Source organism: Neovison vison, chromosome 13 (assembly GCF_020171115.1).
Source record: "Neovison vison isolate M4711 chromosome 13, ASM_NN_V1, whole genome shotgun sequence".
Taxonomy (NCBI): Eukaryota; Metazoa; Chordata; class Mammalia; order Carnivora; family Mustelidae; genus Neogale; species Neogale vison.
This window is the reverse complement of record NC_058103.1, coordinates 93,157,156-93,174,110: the sequence shown is the minus strand read 5'-3', so window position 1 is coordinate 93,174,110 and position 16,955 is coordinate 93,157,156. Positions and strand designations below refer to the sequence as shown.

At 42.7% G+C, this 16,955-nt stretch overlaps 1 protein-coding gene and 1 non-coding gene across 2 annotated transcripts in view; both read right to left on the bottom strand.

Annotated features, from left to right (window-relative positions):
• RYR3 (ryanodine receptor 3) overlaps positions 1-16,955 on the bottom strand; it is a 515,475-nt gene that overhangs the window by 258,600 nt on the left and 239,920 nt on the right. The window contains 3 exon segments of the mRNA XM_044230143.1: positions 953-1,074; positions 4,723-4,896; positions 15,940-16,096. Of these exon segments, the coding sequence (XP_044086078.1) occupies positions 953-1,074; positions 4,723-4,896; positions 15,940-16,096 (453 nt within the window).
• On the bottom strand, positions 6,127-6,232 carry LOC122894868. Its single transcript, XR_006381875.1, has one exon. It is a non-coding gene; the product is annotated as a U6 spliceosomal RNA (small nuclear RNA).

The following is a 16,955-nucleotide window of genomic DNA, read 5'->3' as shown; positions in this document are numbered from 1 at the left end:
ATCACCTTCCAGGTGTCTAATTCGGCAACACCAGAGAATGTGTATTTTTTAACACATTCTCAGGTGATGCTACTGTGCTGGTCCAGGTACTCTTTAAGAAACCAGCAAGATAAAAGGACCCTGAGCCTCAGTAGCCCAACCTGGGCTACCTTATATTCTTAGTTAGATGAGAAATAAATGTATCTTGAACTGTAACGACAGCTTAGCCTATATCCTAACTAACACACATTACTTGGATCGTGGTATTCCAACTGGAAAAGTCAAGGTAAACAAAATTGTTCTCATTTCATGCAAATTCACGCACGCAGTTTAAGGCCCCTCAGCATTAGAGCTCTTTTCCTACAAAAGAAGAATGACTTGGAACACTGCACTGTTTACAACAGAATCCATTTCTCCCGGTAATTGGTGAACACAGTCCACAGTGTTCTGCTCTGGCAGCACTGTTTAGGCATTGAGGGGATTATGACCCACGCAGGCACCTCAGTTACTGTTCCCATTTAAGTCCCAGCCACAGGTGGGTAACCCAAGGCTTTCAATGCAAATCCACTTGGATCAAAACCATAGCAACGATTCTGAATGATGGAGAAAGCTTTTCTAAACAGGGCAAAACAGCACAAAGGGTGTGGATCCATTTCCTCCCTCTTCACATACGAATCCAAAAGGGACCTGCAGTGCTCCAGGCACTCATCACTTAGTTTTCGGGAGGAGAGCCTGGGTATTCCTGACGCCAACCCGAGTCACCAGTGGGGGGCATAAGCATGTGTGGGGCCAAGGGTACAGCTAGGAGGTCATCTCCTGAGAAAGACTATTTAGTCCCAAGCTCTCTGTGATAAAACTCTTTGCTGATGTTTAATAATTACCTGAAAACTTGTAGTATCAAAAGGGGATGGGGAGGTGGGATTGGATGGCCCCAAAGTAGAAACTAACAGAAGGAAGGAAGGAGCTTCTGTACCTCACAAACTGGCTGAATAAGGCGGTTGTGTTCCGGATGATGCGAGCAGCCTGTGACTCCTCGCGCTGGCATCTCTGCAGTGTTAACCCGTCGTCCATGTGGCCTTCCTGGTGGAGTATGACCTATCCACAGAGCCAAGGACACCGCATCCGGTTACACGCTACTTCATAGCTGGACAGGCACCATTTCTTGCCAGATTCCCCCCATCCCTTGTATTCCTTCTCCCCAACCAAGTTCCCCCATGCCCCCTTGAAAATGGGCCATTAACGGAGTTATTCTGCCTGCACTCCCCATTACTGACCTATGAATCATTCCTGAGACACAGTGTTTTGATGAAAGTGAAATTTTATGTGCCACTGTGGTATGAGTTACAGTAAATTCCTTAGGCTTAGACGGCCCATTTGAAAAGGGGCAAACATATTTTGTAATAGATTTTTCTCTTGAAATGAACAAAACTTTACCCCTGGAAATGGAAGAAAGTCACTTTGTTCAGAGCCTTTCCTCCAGAGATAAATTGAGCAAGAAAAGCAAGTTAAAGAAAAATGCTCTACTGGGACTGGGCTTGGGTTTCTCTCCTGAAGGACAGCTCCTGCTGAACGTACAACTGGGGAAGCAACTCTTCTCATGGAGGCTGAGAAGGGCGTTTGAAGGCACAGGCTCTGGTAGTAGCTGACGTGGATTCTAGTCCTACTTTCTTACTTTCTAGCTGTGTGACGTCAAGCAAGTTACTTAACTTCTCTTTGCTTCCAATTCACCACCAAATGGACATCTAGAGTCATTTTGAGGATTAAATGATCTTCATATCAATCACTAACCATGTTTCCCAGAATCTAGGAAGTACTCAGTGAATATTTCTTATAAGGGGCTGTATATTACTGATCTCAAATCATAGTATCTAAAAGCTAAATATATGTATTTATCACCAGTGACATCAAGGTATAAGTTTTGAGCACGGTTACCAGCTTTGAATATGGAGGTCAGTGGGTTTCTTCCCTTGAAAGGGTCAAATGTATGCATATACCATCTAGGGTGGTTTGAGGCTGGTTAGTCAGACTTAAACCCTCGTTCAAGTTCCTGACAAGGTTCCTCTTGAAGTGAGTTAAGGGAAGAGAGACCATTTGTAGGTGCCAGGGTCTGGGGTGGGGTCAATTACATAAAACCAGGTTTCAGCAAATATCTTTAGGAAAAGGGGTTCCAGTCTCTCTTGTTCTTAGCTCAAAGAAACTTCCTTTCTTTTCCGTGTAAAAATCTCTGGTTATTTATTCTTCTGAAATTGTGTCCTAACATAATGAGTTCACACACGAAGTAGAACACTGGCTTGCCAAAGTTTATATTCAGTTTTGACAATGACCTTGCACCCCATCTGCATACTGTAGCATAAGGGTTAGCCCAGGATACCCCTAGTACTGGATTCACCAACTGTTTCAGAACCATTGTGGGCAGTGAGAACTGCCCAGCAACTGTTTAACAAGGGTGCATTGAGATTTGGCAATGCAATGCTATTAGGTTCGTTCTGGCCCCAGTCCCAGTATTTGGGCCCCTAAAGACCAAAATCCTGACATTTTTGCTTGTTCAGATAACACATTCAAACCAGCCAGCCAAACAGGAAAGTAATGAGAAGTAGGGGGAATGCAGCTGTTAGGACCCTGTTATTATGGGCCTTACTGATCACCGCAGCCCACTTTTTCTCTAGGAGGATTCCCATAATTCAAGAGAAGACAGCAGAAGCCTGGGACAGGAGTGGCAAAGAGAGTGCTTCCTTTAAAGGGAGTTACCATTAGGTTTTTCACAGTGTCTATTTTCCATTGGTTTTTCTAGGTCCCTGTTTTGTTTTATAAAATGCTTAAAACAGATTTGAACATCCTTTGTATTTTTAGAAAGAAACTTAACCTGCTTCTCACAAAATAGAGCAGGGCAGCCCTGTCAGAGGCTGAACATCATGACATCATTTAGAGAGTTTCTGAAAGGACCTTCCAGATTCACATGCACATGGCTGCAGTTAAAGGAATATGTAGACTATAGTCCTGGACGAGAAAGGCAGGGACAGGCAGAAGTCAGCAACACAAGGTGGGACTTCTCCTTGTCAACAGGGTCATTTTAGTGTGTCTCCTCCCAAGAGGAGAGCCGAGATCCACAATTCCACCTCTTTAAATGCCATCATTATCTTAGGAGGTATGGAATATTGTGGAGACTCTAGATGGTACCATTGTACTCTACAGAGGATTTAATTTTCTTCTGATGGATGCCAAAAATCCATCCATCCTACCAGCCTATCTTCAAGTTGTCCTTATTTCCAGGGGTAGTTCATACTCCTAGGGTAGAGCCCTTTTGGGATTTAACTGAAAGCCTACTATATTTTCAAGGGCTGTTCGAACTCCAATCTTATTATCCCTAGGATTGTCATGCTATTGACATCTCCACTTTGCTCTTCTCCATTAGAGAAGCACTGTGTGCTTTCTGTTTGCTATCCTGGCTTCAAAGCCCACCCCCGGTCAGCTTAAGGGGAAATTGTATATAGAATTTCAGGTTCATGTTTCTACAGTTCCCTCCATTCTAGAACCGTGGCCCCATAAGTCCCAGAAACCCTGGCCAACCTTATCTCTCACCTGTCTCTCTAGCCCAGTGAAGCTAACACAAGACCCCATTCCTTGGTGCTGTAACTCTGCCAATATGCTGAGCGGCAGGTAGAGACCAAGGTGTGGCTCACTTAGTCAGTGCACTGGCCTTCTGTCTGGGGTCTTTAGTACTTCTGTCCTAGAGGCATACCCTGGTTGTTGAAGCCATCCAGTGGTTTTGGTTTTTATTTCTTTCTTTTTGTTTTTGTATTTTATCCAGTCTTGATAACTCTTTATAGAGGAAGAGAATGGGCTATAGTTTAGTCAGTGTAGTTGTTATTTATTTTATTTTCCCTCTCCTTCTCATGATTTCAGTTTCCCATTTCTGGATACTTTCCTGGGTATGTTTTACTTACACAAAAGCAAGCTATCACCTTATGGTTTGCTCCCATGCTCCTTTCTTACAACAATCTGCATTCTGAACTTTCCATCACCTCCATATTAGGCTGCTAAACCCAAGCTACAGGGTACAATGGCTCCCAGAACCCTCTCCTAGGGTTCCTTGACTACCCAAAACGGTGTTTTGTAAGGGTTTTTCCAAAGGAAATCATGCCCCTAGCATCTATTTTCTGGTTCTTATCAAAAGAAACACTACTACTTTTCTGGCAAAAAGATGTGGTGTGTCTCCAAGCCAGTTTTCCACTGCAGCTGGCTGGGATGGTCCACTCAAATCATGTCCATTCCGTGGATGTAGCATCAACACACAATATCTCATCTTTCTGTACTTTGGTTCCTGTGGGCTTGTTATCATGCAATCTGCATTTTCTCTGTAGCAATTCTATTTAGTCTCTATATTATGAAAACCACACAGTAACTCAATTATCCACTTAAAGGAAGAGAGCAATGGTGTGAATAATCCCCAAACAGCATACCACTAAGAGTTATTATTTCAGGTTTTCGAGTGCACTGAACAAATTCTATCCCCTCCTCAGATTTGCCATGTATTTAACTTTTTTTTTCTTTTCTTTTGCACTGAAATTGGGGTCAAAATAACCAAATGAAAGAGTAAAACCTGTCACAAGAGAACTCTTCAGAATAGCAAAAATAGTAAGAAGTAAACATACATCATGTTTGCCTTATTCTCATAATCACTTTTCTTGCCTAGCTGCTCCTACTTCGGGGTAAAACAATTTCAGACAGCCTCTCTGACCCCACCTTTCTTTTCAGAGGTCCAAGGCGGGAGGTCTTGGCATCTTGTGCTTTGTAGGTCACCCACAGACCGCTGGCTATGTGCTGCACAAAGCAGACAGAATCTCCATACTTGATTTCTGGAACGCCCATGCCTTCTATATCTCGCTTGTGACTGGAATCCAATTTCTCCTTGATTTCCTATGTTACAGAAAATGAAACAAACATGGGCACATCTGATTAAATAGAAATGCAATATAGAGAACAAATCACCTGTGCAGAATTTGTAAGCCCCAGAACCCATTACCCAAATCTTCATGATGTGCCTGTCCAAGCCAGGATTTCAGAAAGACTTGCTTCCCTTATCTGCCATTAACTGTAAAAATCAATGGATTCCAAGTTTCAGCCACTTTAGCAATTACTTACATCTATGGGGGAAGGAGGCAGTTGGTAGGGTCTCTTTTTGGTTCTGATCATATATAGTTCTCTGTTACCTTTTCTAGTTTTCTCATCCTGACTCAGCCCCCTTAATAATCATCAACACTTTAGTGGCCAATTAACTTATTTTCAGCAAGTGGTATCTTCTGTAATTTTAACGGTTATCTGATAGAAACTCCCTGACTGGAGGCATTAAGTGTATCTGTTAACAATACATAAATTTCTTTCATAGAAATCATCAGAGAGAGCAGACCCGTGGATCAGGTAGGGGCCACAGTGCGGGAAGCGAAACGCAATCATCGGAGTCTATGTCTCTCACGGCCTCCTCGCCTGTGTGTTGCAGTCAATGGCTTTCATTCTTCAGTTGCTACTGTTTCACTACAGCTTTTCTCCAGGATGGAAAAAGGAGAGGCTGCGCATCTGGGGTGTCTGGGGACACGCTGATGTTCCTGGGATGGAGTGAGCTGGAAGGCCGACCTGGGGCGCACGGTAACTCTGTCCTTTTCTCATCAATCAGGGCCTCTGAAAGGTTTGACTCTACTTCCATTCCTTCTCTACATCTTGCATTAAATTTCTCACTTGTAAAAACCATTAGCTGGACAGCATTTTCAATTTTTTACAGCATAAAAAAATGCAGCATGCTGTTCCCTCTGCTTGTGACCATGTGACTCTCCCTCCCGATGATGCAACAGCAGCAGCACACCTCCTGAACTCTTACTGTGTGCAAGGCAGTGTTCTTTTTTTTTTTTAATTAATTTATTTTTTTAATAAACATATAATGTATTTTTATCCCCAGGGTACATGTCTGTGAATCGCCAGGTTTACACACTTCACAGCACTCATCATAGCACACACCCTCCCCAATGTCCATATCCCCACCACCCTCTCCCATCCCCCCTCCCCCCAGCAACCCTCAGTCTGCTTTTTGAGATTGAGTCTTTTATGGTTTATCTCCCTCCCAATCCCATCTTCTTTCATTTTTTCCTTTCCCACAAAAATATGGAACGCTTCACAAATTTGCGTGTCATCCTTGCACAGGGGCCATGCTAATCTTCTTGTATTGTTTCAATTTTAGTATATGTGCTGCCAAAGCGAGCACACGAGGCAGTGTTCTAAGTTTCTTACATGGGTTGACTCTTCACAACAGCTTTGGGTGCAACAGCAAATACGACCCCAGTTTTTCAGAAAAGAAAATGAAGACACAGAGGGATGAGCAATTTGCCCGAGGTCCCTTCAAGAAGTCATCAAAGAGCTAAGACTTCAACCAGGAAGTCCAGAGACTGTTCTTTCCCCTGCTCTGAACTCCTACTCACCCTTCAACACCCTGTTCAAATGCTGCCTTCCCTGTAAGGGCTGAGTAGTCTCTCCCGCTGGACTTCCCCAGCACACTCTCATTCCTTCATTGAGCACTTAGCACATCATAGCGTAAATGGGCTTGTTTATAGGACTCTTTCCCTGTGCCAGACTAAAAAAGATAATCAAGGGCATGGGCCAGACTTCAATTAATTTTGGATTCCTGATACAGAGAATCAGGTGCCTTTCAATTACTTAATAAACATATATATTTGGCTAAGTTATTTTTTTTCTTTTGAATACTTTTTTTCATTTCATTTCTGATTTCCTTCAAACCTTCAAAACAGCAAAATTAATTGTTTTGTGTGCATTTATAGGATCCTCTTGGGCAATGTTAATACTTCACAAGAAAATTCTTATTTTAAATGTATGTTGAAACATAGGCTGGATTTTTAAATATGACATTTCTCAAAATGAATATTTCTAAAAGAACTTATCTTTGGTTTTATTACAAAAGCCAATGGAAAACAGAATTTGATCTACTAGATCTTCTTTGTAGGTGGGTGGTCAAGACTGCATTGATTTCACAGGACGATGGATACTTGATTTTCATTCCAAAATACCCGTCCTGAAGATACTTAGGCCAGTAATAGGACTTAAAATGTGCCAAAGTTCTTCTCTCCAGCCTGTTCTTTAAACCACAGACAATGCAGCAAAAGATACATACTGCAACTGTTAAATATGAATAATTACACTGATTGCCAAGTGCTCACAGTTAAAATAGTGCATGCACACAAACTATCAATGACTACACTCCATTTATTTTCCCAATTTTGTTTATTTAAATATGACTTGGCCAGAAGAAGAGAAATGCTAGGATGTATTTTTCTTGAGCCTGAAATCAATGGATCATGACTGTTTATAGAATGGGGTATCTCTCAGTGTCTTTGCTTTTACAAAACAGTATGCACTCCCAAAACTCTCTGATGGTTACTGCAGTGGCCACTTCCAATTTCAAAGAATAGGAGCAACAGCAAAAGAAACTAAGACATGGAGACAAACCAATACTAAAGCCTACTCAACCCGAACCTAAACACCACCACGGATACACTAAGCAAATGAGAGTGGTCCATGATAGAGAAGCCAGATTCGGCTGATGGCAGGTTGGTGACCTTGACTTCTGAGCACTAATGGTCCCCTCTGTGTTCACTCAAATATGACCCCATAAGCACTTACTCTATTGCTAGAAATGGACTGTTTCTAAATGGTAGGGCTAATCCAATTACTCCCTTCCATTAACTCCCCAATTCCTAGAAGATACAATTTTCATTTCTGAGGTTCATATATAAAATATGCTTTAACCAAATTGGACTATATTTCTTTGATATATTAAGGCTCCCTTCCTCTGGGCCTTTACCCACACTACACTTTCTGCATGGAAATCCCCTATTTCATCTTTGCATCTTTATATGTCATCCAGCAAGCCTTTCCCAGATCCACCTTTGCATTTCCCCTGATCCTGTGGCACTTTCCTTCTCTCTCAAGCTCTTTACCATCTTCTGGGATAGGAATCCCTTGCTGGCATTGTTCCTGTCCCCTACCAGATTGAAAACTCTCCAAGGACAAAAATTGGATTTGCTTGTCTTTGCTTAAAATAGGTTGTAAATAATCTGCTTTTGTTTTTTTGTTCTGTGGGTATCTTTTTTTTTTTTTAACCTCCATCGACCTTCCCTATGTTAGATGATTAGCGGATTCTAAGGGGGAATAGGATTCTTGGTGTTGAAGTGTAATCATCATCTCCTGTCTCCACAGAGAATTTATGAAATGGCCATGACCATATCACAAGCATCAAATAAATATCTGGTTAGACGATTAAGTTGCTGCTCTACAGAGTGATTTAAGATTTCTAGGAGGACAAGGAAGGGAACTGCAACTAGGGTCTGTCTAGTGCCTACTCAGAGCAAAGTATTTTGCTTAATACTCTACAACGGCAGTACCATCAGTGAATTTACCAGAGACCTACGAAGTACTATATATTATGCATGATACTTTAAGAATATTTTCTCTCAAGGGCGCCTGGGTGGCTCAGTGGGTTAAGCCGCTGCCTTCGGCTCAGGTCATGATCTCAGGGTCCTGGGATCGAGGCCCGCATCGGGCTCTCTGCTCAGCAGGAAGCCTGCTTCCCTCTCTCTCTTTGCCTGCCTCTCCATCTACTTGTGATTTCTCTCTGTCAAATAAATAAATAAAATCTTTAAAAAAAAAAAAGAATATTTTCTCTCAACCTTTTAATGATCCTTCTGTCTTCAGTTCTCTTACTCTATAGATAACAAAACTGAGGTTTGCAGAATTTGAGTAATTTTCTCAAAGTCCTGTAGCTAAATAATGAAAAAGAATCCAAAATAAAGTAGAATTCCAAATCCCATTTGTCATTTGAACATGGTTTTCTGAATGTTTTTCATTAGCACAGTTGAGGATTAATTATATTAGTGTTTCAGTTGTTTTAAGGCTATTACAAAGAAGAAAAGGCCAAAAGTTTGAAAATATATGCAGTTATTTTATGAAATAATGGCTCTGGGCTCATAGAACATCAGGGTCATACATACAAACCAATAATGACAGCAGGGTGACATGATCTATCTTCAAGGGGCAACTGGAGTTCGGGAGAGAGAAGACCTTATTGTGTTTGAAAGTTGGGGATGATTTTTACAAGACAGACACCTGATATGAGCTTGGCTAGGAGTGAGAAGTGAGAAGGGAAAGAAGGAAGGTGACTTGGTTTTGATAAGACAGGTGTTGTGTGGCAAGGAGAGTGGTTGATGTCCAGGAAGGGATTTGAACGACAAGGACTCTAAACTTTGTACAAGTTTCTCCAACTCAAAATGTTAACAGACTTTGGGAAAAGGGGACTTTGGACGAGTTCTTTATCTTCTTCCAGGAGTCAAAGGGAACATTAGGGCTTAAAGAATATGGATTGTTAGGAGTCCTATAATAAAAAACAAAACAACAGAAGAAAATAAAACCTGCTGAACTCTGCATAATGCAGCAAGTGCAGCCAAATTGCTTTAAAAAATTTATAAAATTATTGTTTGGAATACCTCTTGGGAAAAGCTAGTGTTGGCAATGGAAAGCCATAGAGAATTTTAAGTAGAGGGCTAACACAGGACTGTGTCTTAGAATAATTGTTCCAGCAGCAGTGTGAATTACAGATTGAAAAGAAACAAGGCCAGAGACAGGTGATTTTTAAGCTATGATACCAGTACCTCGTGTATCTGGAATGGAGAAGCTCCTAATTCATGTTTATTAATTAGAGTGAAATTTGTTACTTGACACATTGAAACTGCCTGTGTCCACAGAGGACAGCAAAGTACCTTTCCAACAGACTGTAAGCACCCAAAAATGTTTCAGGGGTAAATGTTCACGGGAAGATGAGAACCATTCATGGATACTGGGGTAGGCCATCAAGAAAGGCCTGGTTAGCCCGTCCCTTCCTAGAGAAACCTTCCTGTCTCTGGAGAAACCTTGAGAAACAGCCTTTAGGTTCACTTCCCCACAAATATAGTCCTTTCCCGAATTTCTAATCTAGAATAGGAGGTCTTAGAATGGCCTTAAAGAAGTCATGCACTGCAAGACATTGCTAGAATCCTGGCTGGATGGGAGGCCAAGGAAAACCCCTTGCTGTTTACTGTGTGTTGGCGGACCAGACTCATCTACATGAAGGAAGGTGCACTTCTCCAGTGGGCTCTTCTCTCCATCTTTCTCCTTTGTTTCCTACACCATCAGCGTGAGGTAGACAGCGCTACTGCCATTTCATGGATAAGGAGACACACTCCCAGGTCATCTTCCTGTCTCATAATAGGAAGAGTCATAACCACCTCTTCCAGACATACTTCTTCATCCCCATTTTTTGGAACAAAAAAAAAAAAAAAAAAAGAGAGAGAGAGAGAGAGAGACATTAAGGCTGACCAGCAAATGGGGAGCCAGGATTCTCACTCAGGTTTCCTCTACTTCAAAGCTCTTGGTTTTCCTTGACTTCTTCTCTATTGATCCACTTTGAACAATAAGACTTGAGAATCATTGATTTAAATTTTAAAAATACTGTGTAGACTGTCAGAATGGCTAAAATTAACAACACAGGAAACAACAGGTGTTGGTGAAGATGCAGAGAAAGCAGAATCCTCTTGCACTGTTGGAGGTATGTAAGCTGGTACAACCACCGTGGAGAATAGTATGGAGGTTCCTCAGGAAGTTAAAAATAGAGCTACCCTATGACTTGGCAATTGCACTAGTAGGTATTTACCCAAAGGATACAAACATACAGATTTGAAGGGGCACATGCACCCCGATGTTTATAGCAGCAATGTCTACAGTCGCCAAACTATAGATAGAGCCCAAGTGTCCATCAACAAATGGACATATTATGGGATATTATTTGGCCACCAAAAAGAATGAAATCTTTCCATTTGCAGTGATATGGATGGAGCCAGAGGGCATCATGCTGAGTGAAATAAGTCAGTCAGAAAAAGACAAATACTGTATGATTTCACTCACATGTGGCATTTAGGAAACAAAAAAGATGAATGTGTGGGAAGGGCAGGAAAAAAAAAAAAGAAAGGGAGGGGCAGACAAACCTTAAAGGCTCTTAACAGTAGAGAACAAACTGAGGGCTGATGGAGGGAGGTGTGTGGGGAATGGGCTAGATGGCTGGTGGATGTGAGGGAGACACTTGTGATGAGCACAAGGTGTTATTTGTAAGTGACGAATTACTAAAGTCTACTCCTGAACCCAATATTACACTGTATGTTAACTAACTAGAATTTAAATAAAAATTTGGAAGATGAAACAATAAAGAATATTATATAAAGTTTATTAGAAATGAAATAAAACTGTTGTCTCTAAATGCTTGAATCTCATGGTAGATATTTTGTCCTCTCCTTTCCCCCTCTTTCCTCTGTACCTTTCTATGACTGAGAACTCTGTGAGGAAGTGGAGCAGGCCAGGGGGCTGGCACAAACAGAGCCCATGTTTTCCTAAGGGATGGCCCATGAGCCCAGCTGCCATCTTGATTCTGGCTGCCAGGAGCTGCTAAGGTTAAAGGGCACGTGAGGCCAGTCTAAGGAGATGCTTTCCATGCACAGCAGAGAGAGCAGTGCACAGCTTTTAAAAGGCAGGGAATTAGGGTTTGACCAAGTGCTTAGCACATATTAGATATGATAATTGTTGACTCAACTGAACGTAACGTTTTTACACACTGAGGAAAAATTTTCTCTCATTGCGAACAATGATAGCTCTACGTCCTACTGCAATAAAATAAGCAAACCTTGAGATTCTATCTCGACCATTCAAGACTTATGGTATAGTCATGAGAAATAGCTATAAAATAAATGGCTACATGAGATAAGCCTTGATTTAACATCACTAATTCACTCTTCCCTGAAAGGAATTCAACACCGGGAGCTGATAGGGAGACATGACTTCTAAATAGATAATATTTACTCTGGCATAGCAATACTAAATCACATTATCTGACAATCCTTGGGGAATGGCCTTGCAATGTCAAGACAATGGGAAAATGATTCGAAATCAAGTTCATAGAAATCTAACTTTGATGTTCAAAATAATAAATCTGTCTCCTTGAATGCTGATAGGCAGCTAAGTATTAGGATCCAAAATGATTACACAGGATGATAGGATACTTCTTTGAAGATGATGGGGGTTAAAATTAAATGGATTTGAGGCTATTTTAATGTATGATCACATTCCTACATCCCTTAAGCAACTCCCACACTTACTGCCCTCCACACATTATACCAGGTGCCGGGGTACCAAAAGGGGGGCATGTGTGGTCCTTGTCATGTAGGGTCTCCAGGTCCAGTGAGTGATGGCTGTTACAGAAGCATGGACAGGACCCTGCTGGAGGCCCATGTAAAAGCCCTCCTCCTGTAAAGGGCACCAGACACTAGTCGGGAAGGATGAGCCGGAGTTCATGAGTGGAGGTGTGTAGGAGGGGTAAAAGGCATTCTAGGCACAGGTTTAGCAATGAGAAAAAAGAATATGTTCAAGGGCTGATAAATATTTAGTAAGCCGGAGCTCAAGGCAACCATGAGCAAGTGACACAGAGAGGATGGAAGGGCAGGCTGAGGTCGGATTTAACCTTTTATGACAGATTTCAAATGAGGGGCGACCAGATTAAGAGCTGTGTTCAAGGTCTCACAGAGAGCAGATGGGAGTCAAGGCCAGATCTAGGTGACCGGGAAGCCACGGCGCTCTATCGAATACCACTTTCAGATTAAAAGAATAAGGTGTGATGCTATAGTTCAGAGGCAACAAGGCATCCCAGACCTCCAGTTTGATTTGGATGACCCTGCTGAAGGAAAGGAATAAAAACTGACCCAGATCACTCCCTGCTCATTATTCCACATGCTTCTGTACTTGCTCAAAGACCTTGGTTTGATTTCATCTGAGTCATCCCAGGCCCACAACTGCCACAGGGGTGAGTTCTGACCCCCTTTCATGAAGGCTTAGTCACATCCCGGTCCAATCCATGTGTACAAGATTCACACAGGGTACCTGCTGCTTCCTCGTAAGGGCAGCCTGTCACAGACTGATGCAGCCAGATAGGAACACGGAGTGGGAAGCCCATTAGTGCCAGATGACCCACATCCCAGCTAACCCAGTGCTGTCCTGAATATATGAGCCCTAAGAGTGTTCTCCATCATATAGAGAGAATAAGATGAATACCATCCCCCCACCAGCGCCAATCACAAAGGCACAAAAGACACACTATCTCCACCTCTCAGCCTCCCCACTGAGTTCCCCCAACCCCTGCACTGCCACCTGGATTCTGAAATGGTACCACTGACTGCTCTCTGCCATCTGCTCCATCCCATAACACCTATAACAGACGAGAGCTGGCCAGGTGACTCGACACTCTCCTGCTGTGGAAAAGCAGAGCCAAGAATCTCCTTCTGCTGGGGAACCTCACTACTCCCCGGTGAGGGCAGGCACACTGGAGTGTGCATTTATGGAGAAGAGCCTGCCTCTAGCAAGGTAAACATACATTTACTAGGGAGGAATCTGGAGTCCCAGAACTCTCAAGGAATTTCTATCGTGATTCTCCCAAGAGCTCTTTGGGCTGTGTGTGGCAGAGCAATGCGTTCTCCATACATTCTTGCTTTCAGTGTAGCTTCACGTTCTAAGATGCCAGATGCTCTGCCCACACAATGTCCTAGGGAAGCCCCAGTTTCCTGCGGGAAACACAGCCATCTCTTGGCCTGCCATGGAGCCTAGGTCATTTTAATATCAGTTCCTTCCACACTGAAATGAACACAGCTGGGCCAAATACTGCGGCCCTGGGAGTTATGTCAAACCTCTGACGTAGTGATTCTAGTGAAATGTAACATCACTGCCAAGTGCAGAGGACAATGTGCCTCATGGGTGACTTTTACATCCAGCTCTGCTATGTTGGCTGTCCCATGGTACCTCGATGACTTTCAGTGATCGGCTGCTTGCCTCCATGTGCACGGAGAGGAAGGAACTTGGGGAGATAAGCAATGGGCCTTTGGAGGGTAAGTGTGCTCACAGGCCAGAAGCGGTGCCAAGTGGAAGTACTCTCCATGGTGCTCTGAGTTTTTCTGGCTTTCCCCAGAGACCATAAGCATTAAGCCATCCTCCACAAGGCTGAGCCAAGAAAAGAATGGAATGCAAGATTCCCTTTGGAACAGGATCCTGCCAGCTGCCTGGTAGGCCACCTGAGTCCCTGTTGTAATCAGAGAAGCCCCTTTGTGAACTAGGAAAGACCGCAAGGTCACAGATCCATCCCAGGGCAGCAGATCCAGAGTGGGCTGCAGGGAGCACTCAAAGAAAGAAAAAGCCAAGCCGGCATTCTTAGAAAGGCATTTACTTGGTCATTAGCCATAAGGAATCATTTCTTTTCTTTTCTTTTCTTTTTCTCATCTCTTTTTACCCTTCCACACTTGCTGTCACCCCCAGCACCCTATGTCCAGGTTGTCTTTTAGGGAAGAATGTGATCTCGCTTGTCTCTGTTCTTTGGACTTTTTTGTTACTTTGTTTCACTGATTTTTTTCCCACGTAACACTGCAGTAAACCACTTCATGGAGGCCAAAATGTTTTACTCCACAGATACTTGTTTGTATTTTAAAATGTTTCTTTTTTCTGGGAATCTTAAAAAACGAAAGTGAAGGGAACATAAAGGAGATGTGCTCAAAAAACCAGAATGAAGTCAAGGAGTCAGTATACCTTTTAAAGAAAAGCAGATGAGAGGCGGTGTTTGAAAAGAATTTAGGGTAGGAAGTTCATATATTTTAATGTCTGAAATATAGGTGTGGAAATAGCTCAACTCTGATATGTAGTCATCCGGGGGGGTGGGGGAGGACTGATATGCCAGAGATTCTCTGCCAGGAAAAACTCTGGGACCATAAAAAGGAAAAGAAAGGAGTCTGAGCCCCCTGCTTCAAAAAAGGGCAATACTGGAAGACTGTCCGCCCCACAGAAAATTCAGCCGTCAGCTCCACACCGAGGCCCACACGAATGGAATCATCAATAACCCTTGCCTGAAATCATGTTGAGAACCCAAAGAAAGATCTATTTCTGGAAAAGAGCAAAGAAGAATGAAACTAGAGATGAAACCCCCAAAGGAGATGTCGAACTGTCCTGTTAGGAGGCAGAGACTCCCCGATAACTAGGCCTGCATCTGCGCACAGACTTTCCTACGCTTGGGTGATCTTTCCAGAACCATCATAAAGTGACAGAGCACCCGACCCTGTCAGAAGTCAGCTCAGCATGCAATGCGGACCATTCAACTATATCCGGCTCCGAGTGATGCGGAGTTAAAGCCTGACTGCATGTTAAAGGTAGGAGACTTTAAGAAACTGCTGTCTCTATACACATCAAAAGGTAAAGCTACTGGTTTATGATTAACCTAACTAGCCCACGGTCTGCTTTGAATGACGGCTGGAGATGGATGGGTGAGAGCTAAGGGAAATGGAAGGAAGAGACCAGTAGGGAGTGGAGAGGAAGGTATTGGTGATTCTGTATAATACAAATCACTAGAGGATGACATGTTCAGAATGATGTCTTCCCTGCATCTTTCTGAAAGAAATTGCTTGCTTGATTTAAACCCATGTAGCACTGAAACTCATGCCTCTACGTTATTGTTTTATAGGACTGAAGCATAGGCTTTAAGGTATTAAAAGCTATGCAGAATATATTAAGCAACAGCATCATCTTTCATTAATCTCTACACAACCCATTTCTGTGATCCTTGTACTTTCTGGGGCCTTCCACTCTTCTTTGAAGTCTCTCTTAAGATTTAAGCTCTCCTCCAAGGTCCACATTTCCCTATAAACTCGATTGAAAAGATAGAAGAATAAAGTGTTTATCATAAATCTAGTTTCCAATCCCATCTTGTTCCAGTCCACGCATCACAGTTCTGCCTGGAGGGTTCAGAGATTTCACTTCTGAAATGAGGTCAAATTTTACTTCCTCACACCTTACCTTGGAAGCCCGGAAAGAGAAGGCCGTGGACTTGGTGTCTGACTTCGCCCGGTCCTGCAGTAGAAGGCCTTGGTCCTCCGTCAGGGCCAGGTAGTGGCCTGTGGTGATATGCCGGAGCCGGAAAGCCTGTCCCCATCGGATGTTACTGCCACTCCAACTGTGCAGAGAAAACAGCGGGGAAACTCAGTCTATTTCAATGTCTGTCCTGGGCTTTCTTCCACATGCTAGCAGAATTCTAACCCCTCTGTGGTTTATCCTCTTAAGGGCCAAAGGCATAGTCTCCTGGCTTGCTCTAAGATTTCAGGTGTCCTGACAACTCAGTGTGGTACTTACTTCTCTTGGGGCCTCTCAACACCAACAAGGAGGCAACTTCGTGCGCTGTGGGTGGAAATGCAAACTGGTGTAGCCACTGTGGAAAATAGTGTGGAGGTTCTTCAGAAGATTAAAAAGAATTACCACTTGATCCAGCAATTCCACTTCTGGGTATTTACCCAAAGAATATGACAACACTAATTCAAAGAGATAAATGCACCCCTATGTTTACTGCAGCATTATGTTATAAGAGCCGAGATATGCAAGCAACCTGAGTCTCCAACCATAGATGAATGGATTAAAAAGCTATGGTGTGTGTGTGTGTGCACAGGCACATACATGTACACAACAGACTAGTATTTAGCTATCAGAAAAGAATGAGATCTTGTCATGGATGGATCCAGAGAATATAATGTTAAGTGAAATAAGTCACTCAGAGAAAGATAAATACCTTATGATTTTCCCCACATGTGAAATTTAAGAAAACAACTGAACAACAACAACAAAAAAGACGAAAAATAGACTCAAATACAGAGAACAAACTGGTGGCTGGTAGAGCTAGTTGGATGGGAGGAAGGGTAAAATGAAGGGGATTATGTTACACTTATCTAAAGGAACACTGAGTAAAGGTATAGAAGTCTTGAATCATATTGTACACCTGAAACTAATATAACACTGTGTATTAATTATACTTCAATAAAAAT